General features: G+C 45.1%; 2 protein-coding genes across 2 annotated transcripts in view; one reads left to right on the plus strand and one right to left on the minus strand.

The window, feature by feature from the left end:
- LOC128436258 (protein NLRC5-like) overlaps positions 1-18875 on the plus strand; it is a 426728-nt gene that overhangs the window by 211263 nt on the left and 196590 nt on the right. The window contains 1 exon segment of the mRNA XM_053418014.1: positions 10051-10224. Within this exon segment, the coding sequence (XP_053273989.1) occupies positions 10051-10224 (174 nt within the window).
- Positions 14547-18146, minus strand: LOC128436274 (matrilin-4-like). Its single transcript, XM_053418039.1, has 4 exons — positions 17843-18146; positions 17352-17504; positions 16395-16499; positions 14547-15937 (listed from the first exon to the last, which is right to left on the minus strand). The coding sequence occupies exons 1-4, from the start codon at positions 18015-18017 to the stop codon at positions 15879-15881; spliced, it is 492 nt and encodes a 163-aa protein (XP_053274014.1). The 5' UTR covers positions 18018-18146; the 3' UTR covers positions 14547-15878.

Consider the following 18875-nt stretch of genomic DNA (forward strand, 5'->3'; position numbering starts at 1 on the left):
AAGTTTAAAAGCCTGGCGACGACATCGCGCACCGGGGGTCGCGGTGGTGGACCCTGTGTGGTGGATTCTGTGTCGCGCTGGCATCGGGTATGGGCATTGGACCAGGACCGCGGCAGCGGCTCGTGGTGGGTGGCGATGGACGGTGACTGAGGACTGGAGTGGCGTCTGGTCTGGATGGTGGATCGTGGTCTAGATGGTTGCTGAGCATGGACTGTGCTTGCAGCGGGACTGCTTGGCATGTCATGTTGGGGTTGTCCTTCGGGATGTCTACCCTCATCAATGCTGCTAGAGACTTTGATTATTGATGATGTTTTCCTGCACGTGGCATCTATTGCACTTCTGTCCGTCCTGGGAGAGGGATCCTCACATGTGTCTCTCTGAGGTTTCTACGTATTTTTACCTGTTAAAAGGTTTTTAGTAGTTTTTCCTTACTCTTGCTGAGGGTTAAGGACAAATTATGAGATGAATTGTAATTTGTGAATATGGGCTATACAAATAAAATTTGATTGATTGATTGATTAACACACACACTAACACACACACACACACACACACACTTTTCTGCAGGGAGTGGCTGGTGGCTCTAATTTAAGTCAACAGAAGGAGACACTGGAGACGGAGACAGAGGACACTTCCGTGTTGCTCCTCTGGAGATAGAACTTGGTAGCCTGGATGCCAGACGAACTTAGCCCCGCCCACAACATTTGAGGTCGAAAAATTCGGTCTGGAGTCGCTCCGTTGGGGAGAAATTATGCCCGACTGGGCCAATCAGATTGTCAGGGCGGGCTTTATACGATGATTGACAGATGATCAACGGTAACGTAATCAACCACGTCATCAAAGTGCCCTTGGGTTGAATTCATTTTCAACAAACATGCCTGCCGCTGGCGAGCTGAGATGTGTAGATGCTGCCATTGAGTCTGTTTTAGAAGACATCGACAGCGCATTCATTTTGAAAGAGGAACACAGAACGTGGAGGCGACGCCAGAGCACCGCGCTAATCCCTATCGCCCCGGCGCTTGGCTGTTCACACCGGACACTGAAGCGACGCTGAACCGCCGGGCAGCGCTAATAATATCACCCGTTGATCCAGAGATTAAAAGCATAAAGTTACATGTTGATCCAACATTAAGCAACAGCGTCCCAACGTTTGTCTTTCTTTGTGTTGTGTTTATACAACATGTTCCGATGATCATACAACTCACTGTACTTCTCCACTTCAATTATTAATTTAATGTCTTCCATGTTGAAGAACTTCGCTGTTTGCTCCGTTAAATGTCGAGTGTCGGGGGTAAATTACGTATTCTCCACTCAAGCCTATGTGGGGAACACGTAGCCCCCCCTCTCTCTTTTTATCTGTATCACTGCTTGTGTGGCTGGAGTGGATGGGCAGAGGGGGACATTTAATAATGTCATTGGTCAAATTAAAGCTCCACGACGAAGGGGACTATAAAGTATGGGATGCATTTTTGATCATTTATATCATATAAAATATGTCATCAATATCGTTTAAAATCGTTTTTCAGTGTGTTTCCTGGTGCGTCAAGCGCAAAAAATAGACTCGACGCCGAAACGATCTCTGCACGGTGCGAGGCAGCCTTGAGGCAGCGCGGTGCTTCAGCCTCTGGTGTGACCGGCACAAAGTTTTAACATGGGAGTGGATGGGAGCAGCTGTTATTTAAGGCTTGGCGCTGCGCTGAAGTGTCCGGTGTGAACCCAGGTTAGTAAATAACTCACAATGCGTGGCTTAACATACGTCACATACTACGTTGCTCTGATTGGTTGTAGGTCTATCCAATTGAGCGAAGAGGAATTTTATTTCCTGGTCAGTTGAAACACGCCCCATAATGAAAGCCCAATGGAGCGGTCTCAGACTCACATTCTGACTAGAATTGTGAGTCTGACAACGTCAGGCTAAGAACTTGGTGAATACAGGTTGAAGTTTGTTGCTGAACTCTCAGGTTGATCCACTTCCTGTCAGTCACAGTTCCACCTCGTCCTCGCTCCAACAAAAGAAAGTGTGTAACACACGATGATGTCATCATACTGCTCATTGTCAACGTGAAGAAGAACCGAACCTGGTTGACGAACTTTTTGACCAGCTCAAAGTTCTGAGGGCGGACGACCATAATACTCCATCATAGAAAAGCCTCTGTTACATACATGCTGCTGCCATCATATTAAACAGATATTGACTCAGTATCTTATATCATAAGAACTGTGACGTCTGGAAACCTGTGGATGTTTGTTACTGTTTCTAGTTGCTGTCACAGTTGTCCTGCTAACGGCTGTCGTCTTCCAGGTGACTCCAGCAGGAGCTGCCATGAGTCTCCACGGGAAGTCACCGGGTCACAGGCTTCACTGGGCCCCCCCGGAGGGAAAGAGGATTCTACAGAAGATTCAGTGATCAGTGTCCCTGCATCTGTCTCCTGCAGTGGTCCTTCATGGTCCTGCAGGACCCTGAGATGTGTGTTTTTGTTTGTTTCTGTGTCTTCAAGCATTAAATGCAATGACCAAAACGATATATACATATAATACATATATTGAATTTATTCTAAAGTTAATTCACTACAACAAACAAAAAGAAGAACTAATCTGATGACCAGAGACTCGGCTGCACTTTAATTTATCTGTTTTAAGTTCAAACTGATGCAGACGCTCCCAGTCAGGACTCAGTGTGAAAGTGAAGATCTTGATTCATGATCCCACACCGTCCATTATTAACTAAAAACATAATTGTAAGTTTCTTATCTACATCATAACATCACAATAAAACATGAACTGTGAACCAGTTTATCTTCATGGGTATGAACTGGACTTTGAACTGGGTTGTTTAAAGAGTGAACTGGTTCAACAGGGAGCGGTCAGACTCCATTTTCACCTGGACGAGCAGAAGTGAGCAGGTGAGTGTGAACACAACTTTCTGAAAGTTTCACTGTCTCACTCTCACACCTGCTGTTAACATCCGTCTGCTGATCACATGACTCTAAGTTTGTCAGTTCACACCTGGTGACAGACGTCATGTGATCGGATCCCAGAGACAGATGTGAACAGCAGCTGTGGATCAAAGAGCCTTCAAAGGACTAATTAACAGAGTTAACTCAAAGCTTCACTTTTTATCTTCATCTGTTCATCAAGTGTTTAATAACACAACGTGTTTTCACACTCATACGTTACAGCAGTGGTCACCAACCAGTGGAGAGTCTTCACTGTGGATCCCAGTAAAGCTCTGGACTCACTGGCTGAGGTGTGAGGAACATCGACCTGCAGAGCCAGGTACACACACACACACACACACACACACACACACACACACACACACACACACACACACACACACAAACACACACTTCATACTGGTTGTGTGTGAGTTTTAAAGTGAATATAAAGTTGTTGCTTGTGTTTGACCTTCATTTGGGCACAAAGCCATAGAACTGAGTGGAGACACAGAGTGCTGCTTCAAGCTGTGACTGATGTGCTCTCAGTGTTACTGTCTATAAAGTTCTGTGATTCAAATCCAGCCTTTATGACGTGAACATGATACTAGATGTTGAGTTTCTTCTCTTAGTGGCCGGGGGTTGAAGGACACATGAACTTTTACAAGCTTGTATTAATTAACTTTAATGTAGTTGATTGGTTTGAGTGTAGATCAGGAAATGCTCAAGTTGAAAAATACTTTGTTATTCATTGTTTGTTTTTGGCTCTGCAGGTTTATTGGTGGATTTACAAATGACATAAAACAATATTACATGTAAGGGAACTTTATTATTGTTTTTGTACAATAGTACACCTCCACACCCGTATTGACTGTGTCGTGGCAATTTTTACAATCCCACCTTAACAACGAGGAAACAAGACAATTGTCACACTTTAATGCTCAAAGCATGGTGCATACCACAAAGGTTAGTTTGTAATATGCACCACGATGGGAAACAGTTCTTTGTCTTTATACATTTATTTTCTTTATACCCTCCCACTCTTGTTGGGGTTGTCACAAAGTCAAAGGTTGGGATCTTCTGATCACATGAAAACAACAATGCCTAGTTAAAGCAATCAGGCCAAGATTCATTCAGTGATTCATAAAGGATACAGCATGATCAAGGTTACATTTTATGAGATTCAATCATGATCAATCAAAGGGGAAATACTGTGGTCACATTTTATATTTCCCTTATAGCTGGTACCCTGAAAGATAGAGCAGCGTGGCCTGAACCACAACTGAGACGCAGCCGGTGCAACATGGACGAGGACACTTCAGAGCAAGTTGGACCCTCACACACAAAGTAAGAGACTGTTTCTACTGGGACCTGCTCTGAAGATGATCTAGTTTCCTCTAGTGTGGCCCCTGCATTAGGACACAGCTTCATTGTGTGTGTTTGAGCTCACAGTGTTTTTCCTCTCAGACTGAAGATGAGTGGTTATGAGGAGGAAGAGGACGGAGCAGAGTCTCCAGGGTTCAGCTGTCTGTCTCTGAAGAGTGACTGGTCCATGACACCTCATCCACACTTCAGTAATGAACCTGGACCCTCACCCACAGAGTAAGAGACTGTTTCTACTGGGACCTGCTCTGAAGAGGATCTAGTTTCCTCTAGTGTGGCCCCTGCATTAGGACACAGCTTCATTGAAGTTGGTGACTAATCTCTCAGAATCACTCAAAGAGCTCAGACCTCCACCAAGAACCAACACGCTCCTTATGAAACCACTTTGAAATCCACTAGAGACTCATTTTGATTTGGATCTGCACCAAATTCCACACACTGGTAAACATCAGTCCTCTGAACATGTCTGTGAAAGAGGACCCCCCCCCCCCCCCCCCCCCCCCCCCCCACCCGTCTGGTTCACAGACCACAACCTTCCAACAAGTTTACTGGTAATCTGTTGGTTTTTATAATCCCACTAACGAACCAACCAACACACAAACATACTGGGTGAACACAAAACCTCCTTGACAGAAGTGATGAGAACCTGTGACTGTGACATGTGAGTTATCAGGACATGTCTTCACAGGGAGAGGAAGAGGAGTCATGTTTCTGAGGAGGAGCAGTCGTCCTGCTGTGCTTCCTGTCAGGACGTCCTGAAGGATCCAGTCTCCACCAGCTGTGGACACTGGTTTTGCAGACAGTGCATCACCTCATACTGGGACCAGTCTGGTTCTTCAGGAGACTCCTCCTGTCCCCAGTGTGGACAAAGATCCAGAACAGGAGCTGGAGGTCAGACAGCCGGTCAGAGCAGCACTGTACATGTGTCTGCTGATGTCTTCACTTCTGACAACAGCACATGTGGTTTTATTTTGTTCCTTCAAACAGCATCAACATTTAACATCGTTAGAAAAGCACAAAGTTAAAAAGCTTTTATTTTCTGTAGTTTTTCTGTATCTGATGAAAACAATCAGCAGATTCTCAGATTCTCTGTCTCTCACATTGTTTCTTGTCTTTCAGCAGATCGTGGTCTGCAGGAGGATTCAGATGAACATAAGCTCAGTGTGAGGAGGAGATGTGAACATGTGACTGAAGGAAGTGATGAAACAGGAAGTAGAACCCTCCTCAACAGGATCTACACTGAGCTCTACATCACAGAGGGACAGAGTGAAGAGGTTAATACTCAACATGAGGTGAGGCAGCTTGAGACGGCTTCCAAGAAGAAGATCCTCCACGACACTCCCATCAAGGTCCACGACATCTTTAAAGCCTCCACTGACCAGCAGAGCAGCATCAGAGTCGTCCTGACCAACGGCGTCGCTGGCGTTGGAAAAACCTTCTCGGTGCAGAAGTTCACTCTGGACTGGGCAGAGGGTTTAGAGAACCAGGATGTGGGTCTGCTGGCTGTGCTTTCGTTCAGGGAGCTGAACCTGGTGAAGGACCAGCAGCACAGTCTTCTCACGCTGCTCCATGTTTTCCATCCAGCGTTACAGAAGCTCACTGCAGAGACGCTCGCTGTCTGTAAACCTTTGTTCATCTTTGACGGCCTGGATGAAAGCAGACCTTCTCTGGACTTCAACCACAGGGAGCTTGTGTCTGAGGTCACACAGAGGTCATCAGTCAACGTGCTGCTGACAAACCTCATCCGGGGGAATCTGCTTCCCTCGGCTCTCGTCTGGATAACCTCCAGACCTGCGGCGGCCAATCAGATCCCTCCGGCATGTGTTGACAGGGTCACAGAAGTACGAGGCTTCACTGACGCCCAGAAGGAGGAGTACTTCAGGAGGAGATTCAGTGATGAAGAGCTGTGCAGCAGAATCATCTCACACATCAAGACGTCCAGGAGCCTCCACATCATGTGTCAAATCCCAGTCTTCTGCTGGATCAGTGCTACAGTTCTGGAGCACATGTTGACCACAGACCAGAGAGGAGAGCTGCCCAAGACCCTGACTGACCTGTACTCACACTTCCTGCTGGTTCAGACAAAGAGGAAGAACAACAAGTACGGTGAGGGACATGAGATGAGTCCACAGCAGCTGACGGAGGCTGACAGGGACGTTCTCCTGAAGCTGGGGAGGCTGGCACTTAAACATCTGGAGGAAGGAAACATCATGTTCTACCAAGAAGACCTGGAGCGGTGTGGTCTTAATGTCACAGAGGCCTCGGTGTACTCAGGAGTTTGTACTGAGATCTTCAGAAGAGAGTGTGTGATCTTCCAGAAATCAGTCTACTGCTTTGTTCATCTGAGCGTTCAGGAGTTTCTGGCTGCAGTCTACATGTTCCACTGTTACACCGAGAGGAACATTAAAGAACTCAAGAACTTCTTGGTAACATATTGGTACACAGACAGAACCTTCTCCCTGGATGACCTCTTGCAGAGAACCATGAAGAAATCCCTCACTAGTACAAATGGTCATCTGGACCTGTTTGTTCGCTTCCTTCACGGCCTCAGTCTGGAGTCCAACCAGAGAGTCTTAGGAGGCCTGCTGGGTCAGACAGAGAACAATCCAGAGATCATCCAGAGAGTCATCAACAACCTGAAGAAGATAGAGAGTGATGACATTTCTCCTGACAGAAGCATCAACATCTTCCACTGTCTGACTGAGATGAACGACCACTCAGTTCATCAGCAGATGAAACAGTTCCTGACGTCAGAGAACAGATCAAAGAAACTCTCTGAGATCCACTGCTCAGCTCTGGCCTACATGCTGCAGATGTCAGAGGAGGTTCTGGATGAGTTGGACCTGAAGAAGTTCAACACATCAGACCAGGGTCGACTGAGACTGATCCCAGCTGTGAGGAACTGCAGGAAGTTTATGTGAGTCCAGACATGATCAATAACATGTTCAATCAGTGGAGATGAGTCGTTCTTCAAATACACTCAGTGTGTGTGTGTGTGTGTGTGTATGTGTGTGTGTGTGTGTATTAAAGTTATTATTATTATGTACATATACATTCTCATTGTTCTCATGTACATTTGAGAACAATTAGATCAGATGTGAAGAGTGAAATCCAATGTGTTCACTGTGCTGGAGTTTGAGGGTTCAGACATACGACCATGTGGGGTCCACGGGAGATTATTGTATATACTGTGTATATATATATTTATATTAGGGATGCACCGATATGGAAATTCTTGGCCGATACCGATATTTAAAATAACAATCTGGCCGATAGCCGATACCGATACCGATATTTCTTTATTTTCTTTTTGTTGTTATTCATTCACCCTTTTGTGCCAGAAAAATAATTAAATCATTATTTAAAAAGCACTATTTAAAAAATCACTCTTATCTTTTAATGAGCACAAATTGAATCAGATTTATGAAACAATCTTTGATTTAACTAAACTTTATTTAACAGAGACATATTATGCCCATTTTACCGCAAGTTGAAATGGTTCCTTGGGATCTTAATGAAATGACTGTAACATATTTTGGTCAAAATACCACAAGGATAATTTAAAACAGCACCTTTTTACCCTGTCTAAAACAGCCCTGTTAAAGTATCATTATAGAGACACTCTTCTCATTGATTTACGGTAGCAGTATTGCCCGTTTATTAGATGTGTTACGGCTTCTGTGTGTATGACGTATGTTGTCAGTTCCCTTGTTACCTGTGCATGAGACGGATGAATAGAGCCGATGCACATGAGAATAAAGAACTTAAACAGACGCTACGCTCATACTTTTTACACCAAGTTACACTGCGTGAGTCAAGATAACTTAACAAGCCCTCCTCAGTTTGACCTGTTTTTAGTGTCGGACAGAAATCACATCGCGTCAACACCCACCGTGGCCCTTCGCGATGCTTGTTTTAATTAAACAGTCGGATTCCCCTGGTCCGCACCAGTTCTAAGTCAGCTGCTAGGCGCCAGCCGAGGCGCACCGCCGGAGGGGGCCCCCCCCGCGCGAACAGGTCGCCGTAGCTGAGGTGATCCGCGAGAAGGGCCCGACACGCGTCCAGAGTGGCCGCCGCTGACCGCGTACCCAGTCCCCTCCAACAGCCCGCCTCCCGCGCCGGCGATGGACACCGCCCCGCGGTCCAAGAGAAAGAAAGCCCCCCCACCAGTGACGCCGTGAGGTGCCACCGGATGAGGACCTCCCGGTGCCGCACACTGAGCCTCCGGCGGCGCGGAGAGGAGGGCGACGGAGCGACTGCTCCCCCAGCCGCGGCACGTGCCCAGCGGTTTAACCACAAATATGAACATCGGCCAATGATATCGGTGAAACTCAAGTTTATTACCGATAAGCCGATATCAGTAAACGAGGCGAATATCGGCCGCTACCGATGTTCGGCCGATGAATCGGTGCACCCCTAATTTATATATATAAATAATATATTTATATATATAAATATATATATGATCAAACAGCTAGCACAGAGTGAGGAGACGATCACTGAATCAGTGTTTGGATGAGAATCACTGACGGTTCCTTTAAACTGAAGAAGCAGGAAATATAGTTTCTTCTTCTTTCTTGTCAAACCAGAGTTCCCACTCTGCGTTTGTCCTCCACCACCAACCAGTGCAGTGTCCGTCCCTCCAGGTTCCTGACATGTTGACTTCACAATAACATGAGGTCACTGTGACCTTTGACCTTTGACCACTGAAATCTAATCAGTTTCTCTTTGAGTCAAAATGTGAAGAAATCCACTGAAGACAGACTTGAGATATCATGTTCAAGAGGCCATGAACATGTTCTGTGACCTTGACCTTTGACCTCTGACCTCTGACCACCTGAATCTAATGAGTTCCTCTGTTAGTCTGAATGAACGCTTGAACCAAATCTGAAAGGATTCTCTTGAGGAGTTTTTAACAAAGAGGGGATTTACCAGGGTGAGGGTCACATGATCACGTTTTGTATGAATGTTGTGTTTTCTGATTTAATTCTCACAGATTTGATATTTTCTTTAATTACAGACTCTGTGTATGTCGACTCTCAGAGACTCACTGTGTAGTCGTGGCCTCAGCTCTGAAGTCAGACCCCTCACATCTGAGAGAACTGGATCTGAGACTCAACAAGCTGCAGGATTCAGCAGTGAAGCTGCTGTGTTCTGGACTGGAGAGTCCAAACTGTCGACTGGAGACTCTGAGGTCCTTAAATCCTTCTTCACTTTTCAGACTTTCTTTCTTATTGGGTCATTATTTATTTAAATTGTCTCAGTTCTGCTCTGCTCACTGTCCCTCAGTCATCTGTCACTCACCCAGCCTGTCAGTCACGTCCACCTCATCAACTCCATTCACCTGCACTCACCTGCTCCTGATCACTAAGAAAGTGTCAGTAAATAACATGTGGACTGAGGCCGAGCACTCGTCCTCCTCAGGTTTTCAAAATAAGACACATTCTTATTGAAACACGTTGGACAGTTTATAAGTATAGAAACAAACAGGAAGTGACTGTCAGGAGCCATCCCTACTTTAAACAGTGTTTAATTACACAAACCTGCTCAGTGACCAACACACAGAGAAGAAGCTAATGAATGAAACAATGGTCCAACATGTCTGATCTGATATTTATCTTTAGGTCACAGACTGGACTGAGGTCAGCAGCATGTTGAGAGTCTGTGTTGACATGATGACGATCCACAACAACAGGAGGACACATTCTAATATTCATATTTCTTTATCCAGGTTGAAGGACTGCAGTCTGTCAGAGATCAGCTGTTCTTCTCTGGCTTCAGCTCTGAGGTCAAACCCCTCTCATCTGAGAGAACTGGATCTGAGCTTCAACGACCTGCAGGACTCAGGAGTGAAGGAGCTGTGTGGTTTTCTACAGAGTCCAACCTGTCGACTAGAGACTCTGAGGTCAGTTCACTGACTGACTTTTGTAGATCTCATATCTATAAAACAGCATTTATACACATTTTATCTCATTTAATTCTAATTTAACATAATTCCTCTTCATACATAACTTGAATCCATTCATGAATTAATCTGTGAAATGTTAAATATTCAGCTACTTGTTAAAACACTGAGTTTAGTTCTGGATTTCCTAAACTGATCTGCAGGACAGAGACCGGGTCCAAATAATCTATTTGTACTGAATCAGGACTCGTTTTTAGTCCAACGTGTCTGATTTCATATTTATGTTCGATGTTATGAGTCTGTGCTGACATGAATATGTGTCTGTTATTTTCCCACATGAACTCGGTTTAATTTACAGTTAAGTTTTATTCTTTATCCAGGTTGATGAACTGCAGTCTGTCAGAGATCAGCTGTTCTTCTCTGGCTTCAGCTCTGAGGTCAAACCCCTCTCATCTGAGAGAACTGGATCTGAGTATCAACAACCTGCAGGACTCAGGAGTGAAGGAGCTGCTTGATCTACAGCAGAGTCCAACCTGTCGACTGGAGACTCTGAGGTCAGTAGATGGTTGGAGTCAGTCCACGCTGCTTTCATCAGTATGTTACTAAACACAGTCAGTATCACAGATCCAGGGTCTGTGCTACCAAGCAGGATTTGTGGTTATCAGGTTAACTTCAGGTTTAGTTTTTTCAGTTCTACGAAGCTCGTCCACTTCTTAACCAGGTCAATCACCATGGTAACTTCTGATGAACATCTAACCTGCTCCAGGTTAAGTTGGAGATCAACCCGTATAGAAGCTCCGCCCACTGACCACAGTGACTCTACACTGTTGTGTGGTGCACACTCTCCTTAAAGGGACGGATAAGGGAAGTTTAAATCAACGTCTGGTTGGTTCAGTTGACCTCTAACTCACCCAGAACATCTCAATATCTCCAGACTCATCCTGTCCCCAAAACACCAGATAACCTCAGTCAGCTTCCTGGAGACAGGTCCATGTGTGTGTCCTCAAAGACAGTGAGACAGTGTGTGTCCTCAGAGTCAGTGAGACAGTGTGTGTCTTCTTGTCTTCCACTCGTCTTGTTAGTAAACAACAGATTCAAATCTCGTGGCTCGAGTTATTTATCTCGTTCACACGTTATTATGTCGTGGTCACGTAATATATTTTTACCAGATGCCACCAGGGGGCGCTGTAACTTACAAATTGACTCAATCCAGATGTTTTACCAGCTGTTCTTCCTGCATTTAGCAGCTGTGACTGAGTTTCTTTTATTCTGGATCATGTGTTTGTTCTCCTCTGATTTTTATTATAGAACAGTTTGATCCTGGTTGTGAAATATGAGGCTCTGCTGTCAGTCAAACTGTCCATGTCTGTGATTGGTCACACGCAGTAAACCCCGCCCCTTTTATGTGCACGCTCAGATCTCGATGAGGAAAACCTGAGTTAACTTAACGAGTTGATAACCAGCGTCATGTGACCACTTAGCCTGACTGTGTCTGTCAGGTTCAGTTGAGCTGATCTCAGAAAGATCTCCTGGACATGTTGAAGTGTCTTCATAGTTCAGGCCTCAGTGTTTCCTCAGTGAAGCTGTGAGAGGACAATGAGGACAAACGTCAGGATTGGACAGAGACACAGAGAGACAACAGTCGGCCAATCAGACGAGCCACAAGCTGCTTGGGATCATGTGACTGAGTTGACGTGAAGAAGACAGTTGTTATTGTTTTCATGTGAACAGGAAGTGAAGCTGGACCACAGCTGACAGCCTCACACGAGGGACAGAGACGGTGTCGTCTTCATCTGATCTGAGACAGTTTGTTCTCTCACTTCATCAGTGAAGAACTGATCAGGTGGATCTTTGTCACAGCTCTGAGATCAGTGGGACTGAAGCCTCTCCTCATCACATGGTAACCAGGAGCTCTTTATACAGAGCAGAACCTCTGCTGAGGTCCATCTGTCTCCTCTGGTCCCAGTTTGTCAGAAGCAGATGTTCATCAACACACAGTGAAACATGGCTTCACCTGTAACAGCAGTAAATCCACCTCTCAGGTGTCCACTCTGCACTTTGACATGCAGAGGACACACACTGAGCTCTTAGCGTGTTCATTCCAACACGTGAACATGAAGCAGAGAGGAAGCTGCTCCACCTCTGAACAGGACTGAAGTCCCTGCTGCTCTTTCTACTGGATGAGCTGCATCACTGACTCACAGCTGATGAAGTGAGTCTCTGTGACACTGATGTCTTCTTCTCTCAACAGGTGGGGGAGGTGGTCTTAGTGGATCTGAGTGTGAAGAGGACAGTGTGTGTGGACGGAGGCTGAGCTGTGTCCTGAGGATCCAGAGGCTGAAGCAGCAGCAGCTTGTGTGTAGTCTCCAATCTACACAACCCCTAATCTGCGTGTTTGTGAGATGAAGCCGGAGCACCTGGAGAAAACACGGGGAGAACATGCAGACTCCACACAGGAAGACCCCATCGGAACCGGATTCAAACCAGCAACCTTCCTGCCCCGATTGTGTTTATTCACATGAAGAATGTGTTTATTGAAATGACACAACACAAGCAGAATATATAAACCCTCTATAAAGAGTCACATACAGTGTGTTTAAGTTTGTCATTATTATTGTCCACCTTTGTCCCTCAGTGTGTCTCCATGTGTGTAGAACCACATTCTGTGTATATGTTTGTTTATGATCTTAAAGTTCCTGGATTCACGTCACTAATTGATTTAGTTCAACACAAAGTTCAACACATTGAAATCACGTTTAAAATCAGAGTTTTAAAATCACCGCTCTGCATCAGGTGCAGAGCGGTGGTGGCTTTTCTCCTTTTGACCCACAGGTGGCGCTGCAGTATAACAGCAGCACATCCCAGTCAAAGCCTTTATATTCAGTCTATGAGTCAAACACATGGATCATTTCCTCTGTGACAAACCAGATGTAACGAGAAGAAAAACATCTCAGAGAGAAAAGTTCTGTTTCTACTTGTCTCTGCTTTAATGCTCAATAAACATCCTTCCACCGACTTCACTGGAATCATGACTCAGCTTTTCTTTCCTCTTCAAACCAACTGGTGGAAACATCTCGTCCTTGGTGCAGGTAAAAGAACAAAATCACCAGTTTGACATAATGGAAACCAGCAGAAGAAAAGTGAATGAGACATTTACAGTATGAAGAAGAGTCGATGAAGAGCAGAGCATCTTTAAGTCTCTGAGGAAACTGTTTCATAAACATTTTACATATTTAATAGAAAACTGACCCGAGGACGTTTTATACAAACGTAGATGAAGATTCTTGTTGTACGTTCTCGACCTCCACCTCAGAACAACCACCAGGGGGAGACTGTAGCAGCCTCTGGGAACAGCTGCATGCTGGGTAATAATTGATGATGGGAGGTTCAAAGAAGAGACAAGGGACAGAAAGTGTCTGAGAGATGATGTCCTGAAGACAGTGGCTCCTCCTTCATCTCCTCACTCCAGCATTGAGCTTTGACTGTGTCTGAGGTCATAGGTTCTTCCCCACCTTCATGTGTCATGTCCCATAAAATGTATAATCATATTCATATTCCTGTTTACATGCTATAACATTACGTCTTCTACTTGTTTACGCTCAGACTCATGTGTCCTCATCGGTTTGTTACTGTTGTCTGTTGATGTCACAAAAAGTTGACATCAACAGACAACGTGATTAAGACGTCACGTAACGAGACAAAGGACAGAAGACAAAACACACGTCCACATTCTGAGTTTGACATTATTCAGGTTAAAGTGATCAGAACATGCTGTTTACTTGTCAGTGTCTTATTCAGACTAATGTCTTCATCTGGTTAATATCAGACTGTTGGTTCCATGTGAACTTGTCGAGTGCCTTGCCCATGGAGCCGGAGTTGAACCAGCAACCTCCAGGTTCATAGATGACAGGCCTCAGTTTCTTGGGAGGGAGTTTTCAACTGTTGTCTTGAAACTACTGGAAGTGTGTGTAGTTTGATACAGACAGTATTTCATACTGAGAGCAGGCAACAAGGAAATATCATAAGGCCTTAAAAAAGTGGAATCAATAAACCCTGGGGGGGAATATAAAAAGGTAAAATTACTAGAAAATATATAAAAACATAACAGGTGTTCAAATATAAAGGAGAATACATTTATGGTCGTCTTTGTTTTTTACAACATTGCAAGAGTTAGAAAATGGACCATTGTCATATGAATTAATTATTAATGAATTAACAGGAACGCTTCCCAATAACTGACTGATTTCAGTTCATTATTCCACAAACATGTGGAGACTGTTGTTGGATGAAATGTAGAAAGTGCAGAGTGAAGAAAAGAATGATTTTACGTAAGAAAGGTCGTTTATTCAGAGTAAAATACTGATTATAATAATATGAACACCTCAATCAACACCAGACCACAGCTCCAGTGAAACTTTACACTTCCCTTTGTTTCAACACTTCTCACTACGAAGCCCGACAGGAGTTAAAAATGACTTTTCTACCTGGAAAACAAGAAACCATGACGTGTGACAAATGGGAGTGGTAACAACCCCCCCCCCCCCCCCCCCGACTTCTTTAATCGCTAGTCTACTGTTGGTAAAAAAAATGCTATAAATACATCATATTTAACAAAGCGTAGAAAACCGATCAAGTATAAATAGGGAACTAACAGAAACAGATGGAGGGTTGGTGACTGTTGAAAACTGCTGCTCATGGTTTTCTCTTTATGTTTATATCTAATATCTACATCGATTACATCCAGTTCACAAAGACACCAACACGTCTATGCTCCTGTTTGTATCTGATGATGTACGAGTAGATGTCTGGAGGATTTCTCTGATTGTTGGATGACACATGGAAACTGTAGGTTGTCACAAATATGCATTTAAATCAACACTATGCAACTTTTCCACCTGAAAGCAGCAGCTTGGTGAAAGTGAGTCTGATGTGTGAGTGTGAACAAGAGAAAGTTTCCTCCTTCTCTCCCTGAGCGTCTGTTCTCTGTGACTCTGCTGAGTGGGTTCCATCTCCTGAGAGAACAACTGACTGAGAGTCACAGACACAACCAGCTGCAGCTGAAGAGTGAAGCTGAACTGAGATCAGTTACAAACACTCTGAAGTTATTAACAACCAGAGTTTATCTCCAACATTCAGCAGGAAACTGTGAAACATGAAGATTTGTTACAGCTGCAGCTCTTCAGGTTCAGGAAGCAGAGGATCATGGGTAATATTTCAGTTCAGTGAGTGGGACACGCGTCATCGCTCGAACACAGAGCCAAACAGAGTCAATCACCACATGTGGCCGCAGGGGGCGCTGTTGGTCAATAAAAGTTGCACAGTGTTGCTAATATTCATCTATTTTCTACAAACGTTTATTTTGAATCGTAGATTGTTGTCGCTGTTGTCTTTTAAAGGCAATAAGTAAACAAATGATTAATTTTTTACATCTTTACCAGAAAAGTGAATCCTAATCACAAGCTGTCAGATAAATGTGGTCCTCATCAAGGTGGAGATCAGCAGATCTACTGAAGGCCCCCAAGGCTTCGTGGAAACACTGGATGGTCCATTGATTAGAAGGGATTTCTGATTCCTGCTCTAAAGGATCTCTCCAGGATGTGCCCTCCTCTTCCTCCTCTTCCTCACTCTGTCCTTCTTCCTCTGTGGCGTCCTGGTCACTTCCTGGTGAGAAGCTGGTTCTCCAGCTGCTCCAGACGAGCAGTCATCCCAGCCAGTGGGCAGTTGATTAAGGAATAACAAACACACACATGTGTAGTTTCTGAACATCTCACAGAATAATTCACACTCATCTCTGACATCGAGTCAAAGAAACATCATCTAACTGGTTTATATGGATCCAGTTCCTGACACGTTCGATACCAGTTGGATGAATTTCACTGTTTCCTGATTTGTATTCATCTCCATTGAATCTGTTTTTCAATGGACAGTGTAAAACATTAATATCTGGTGTTTCTCTTCTTCCTTCTGAACGAGCACCACTCAGGTGCCTCCATGTCCTGAGCTTCTCCTTCACACATCCTTCACTCTGATGGAGCAGCTGCTGGGGACAACAGGCAGCGTTTTGAAAACATCACATGAGAAGATTCTTTTAGTTTCACATGGTCACAAACCTCAGTTCACTGTCTAACATCAGAGCAGCTGTTTGTTTCCAGATGTGTTTGAAAGGATATGTTTCTGTGTGAGCTGCTCCAGGCTGCTCATGGTGGCCTGCTGGAACTCCACCAGACTCTCACAGGCACACGGGTCCTTCACCTCGATCTCCCCCTGACTCTCCTCTGCACACACACGTCAGCACCATCATCCACATGGACGCACATGTCACCGTGTGGTCACCGCTTCTAGTTTCACTTCATGATGCCATCGTGAGTCACTTCAACTGTTTGACCTTCACTTCACCACATCTGTCTCCATGCTGCAGTGATTGGTCACTGATCAGGAAACACTGCTGCAGTTTAAACTTGTGTTTCAGGAGTAAATCATGATTTAGCCTGAATGTTCCTGGGACCAACTGAAAAGTTCCATACTTGAAAACAAAGTTAAAAACGTCTGAGTTGCTCTTCTCTTGTTTCCATGTGGAATAAAGTTCATCTGTGAATCTATAGTTAATCTCCCAACTGTCATGTTGCACTTTGGCCAGTAGATGGAGCCAAACTACAAGATATTAAATTACCACGCCGGCATTATCTTCTTCTTCTGCTCTGGGAATGGTTTCACGTTTGAATTTTAAAAAGAGGAAGCAGTTTTTACAATTTTGCGTAAAATATACAGAATGAAAAGTTGAGCTGATCCATTCAGACTTTTGCCAAATTAAGACGTAAAAATGTTGAATGTCAAAATAAAATAAAAAGACTCTTATCACAAAGAAATGTAATTGAGATTTGATATTTGACAGTTTAACTAATAACTTCTTACTCACAGATACAACCACATCTACAGCGCTCGAATAGAGAATTTAAAATGATGTGAAACATAAAAATAAATGCAAATCTTTTCTGAATTGTTAATTCTATAAAATAAAACATTTGATTATTGGCCAACAGATAATAAGTGTGTGGTGTTGTGTGTTGTGTTTGTCGTGTGGCTCCTGCACATTGTGAAGACGCAGCGTCCTCAGTGGAGGATTGTACCTGGACAGACGTTCAGCTTGAGGTTCTCAGCGATGGTGCTGATGGCTGTGAAGTCGCTGGTGTAATAGAAATGTTTCTCCACGGGTTCGGACGCGATCTCACGAAGCTCCTCCTCCACAGCTTTCCCCACGCCCACAGCGTACATGGTGATGCCTGCGTACGTGCACACAGAGCCCGTTCATCTGCAGCCACTCATCAACTGACAGGTCCAGAGAACAGACCGTTCATCTGCAGCCACTCATCAACTGACAGGTCCAGAGAACAGACCGTTCATCTGCAGCCACTCATCAACTGACAGGTCCAGAGAACAGACCGTTCATCTGCAGCCACTCATCAACTGACAGGTCCAGAGAACAGAGCGTTCATCTGCAGCCACTCATCAACTGACAGGTCCAGAGAACAGACCGTTCATCTGCAGCCACTCATCAACTGACAGGTCCAGAGAACAGACCGTAGATCCTGCGTGGACCCTCTCACCGCTCGAGTCTTACCAGCTTCTTTGGGCATCTTGGCGAACTCGGTGATGTCGTCCTGGGAGCGTCCGTCGGTGAAGACCAGTCCGATGCGGGGGATGTTGCGGCTGGCGGGACGAGCGCCCTCGGCCTCGGAGAAACTGTTCTCCAGCATGTGCTTCAGGGCCAGACCCGTCATCGTCCCTTTCTCCATGTACTCAACCTACACAGACACAGAGATGAGTGGACAGGTTCTTGTTAGTCTCAACCCACCGGGACGTCCCCCGCTGGTTTGTGAGCCGCCATTTTCAAGAGTTTGGCGTTTTGTCCAGCGCCATTTTGGTTTTTGTGAAACCTGAAGTAACCATATTTGGGAGGAGCAGGGGGCGGAGCTCCACGTCCACACTGGCTCCTCCTTCTGGACCTGCAGTCTACAGCTCTATGACTCTAGAGCAGTGATTTTCAACCAGTGTCCCGTGGGGAATTATCTAATATCTAGTGTCGCCCTCCTCTCCACGCCACCGGAGGCTCGGTGTGCGGCACGCCTCGGGGGGGAGGTCCTCGTCCGGGGCGCCTCACGCCGGGTTCACACCGGACGCGGAAGCAACGCCGAAGCGAGGCGTAAGCGCAGCGCCAATCCTCTGGCTCCCATCCACTCCCATGTTAAATCGATGTGCTGAACACACCGGACGCTGAAGGCTGCCTCGCGCCGTGAAGCGATCGTTTCGGCGTCGAGTCTATTTTTTCCGCTTGACGCGAGCGTATCGCAACAGGAAACACACTGAAAAATGATTTTAAATGATATTGACGACATATTTTATATGATATTAAAGATCAAATATGCATCCCATACTTTGTATTCACCTTCTGTTGTCCAGGAGTTTTAATTTTACCACTTTTACAGACCACATTATTAAATGTCCCCCTCTGCCCATCCACTACAGCCACACAAGCAGTCATAAAGATAAAAAGAGAGAGAAGGGGGGGGGCTACGTATTCTCCACATAGGTTTGAGTGGAGAATACGTAATTCACCCTCGACACCCGACATTTAACGGAGCACACAGCGGAGA

This window comes from Pleuronectes platessa, assembly GCF_947347685.1.
Source record: "Pleuronectes platessa chromosome 2 unlocalized genomic scaffold, fPlePla1.1 SUPER_2_unloc_1, whole genome shotgun sequence".
Classification (NCBI taxonomy): domain Eukaryota; kingdom Metazoa; phylum Chordata; class Actinopteri; order Pleuronectiformes; family Pleuronectidae; genus Pleuronectes; species Pleuronectes platessa.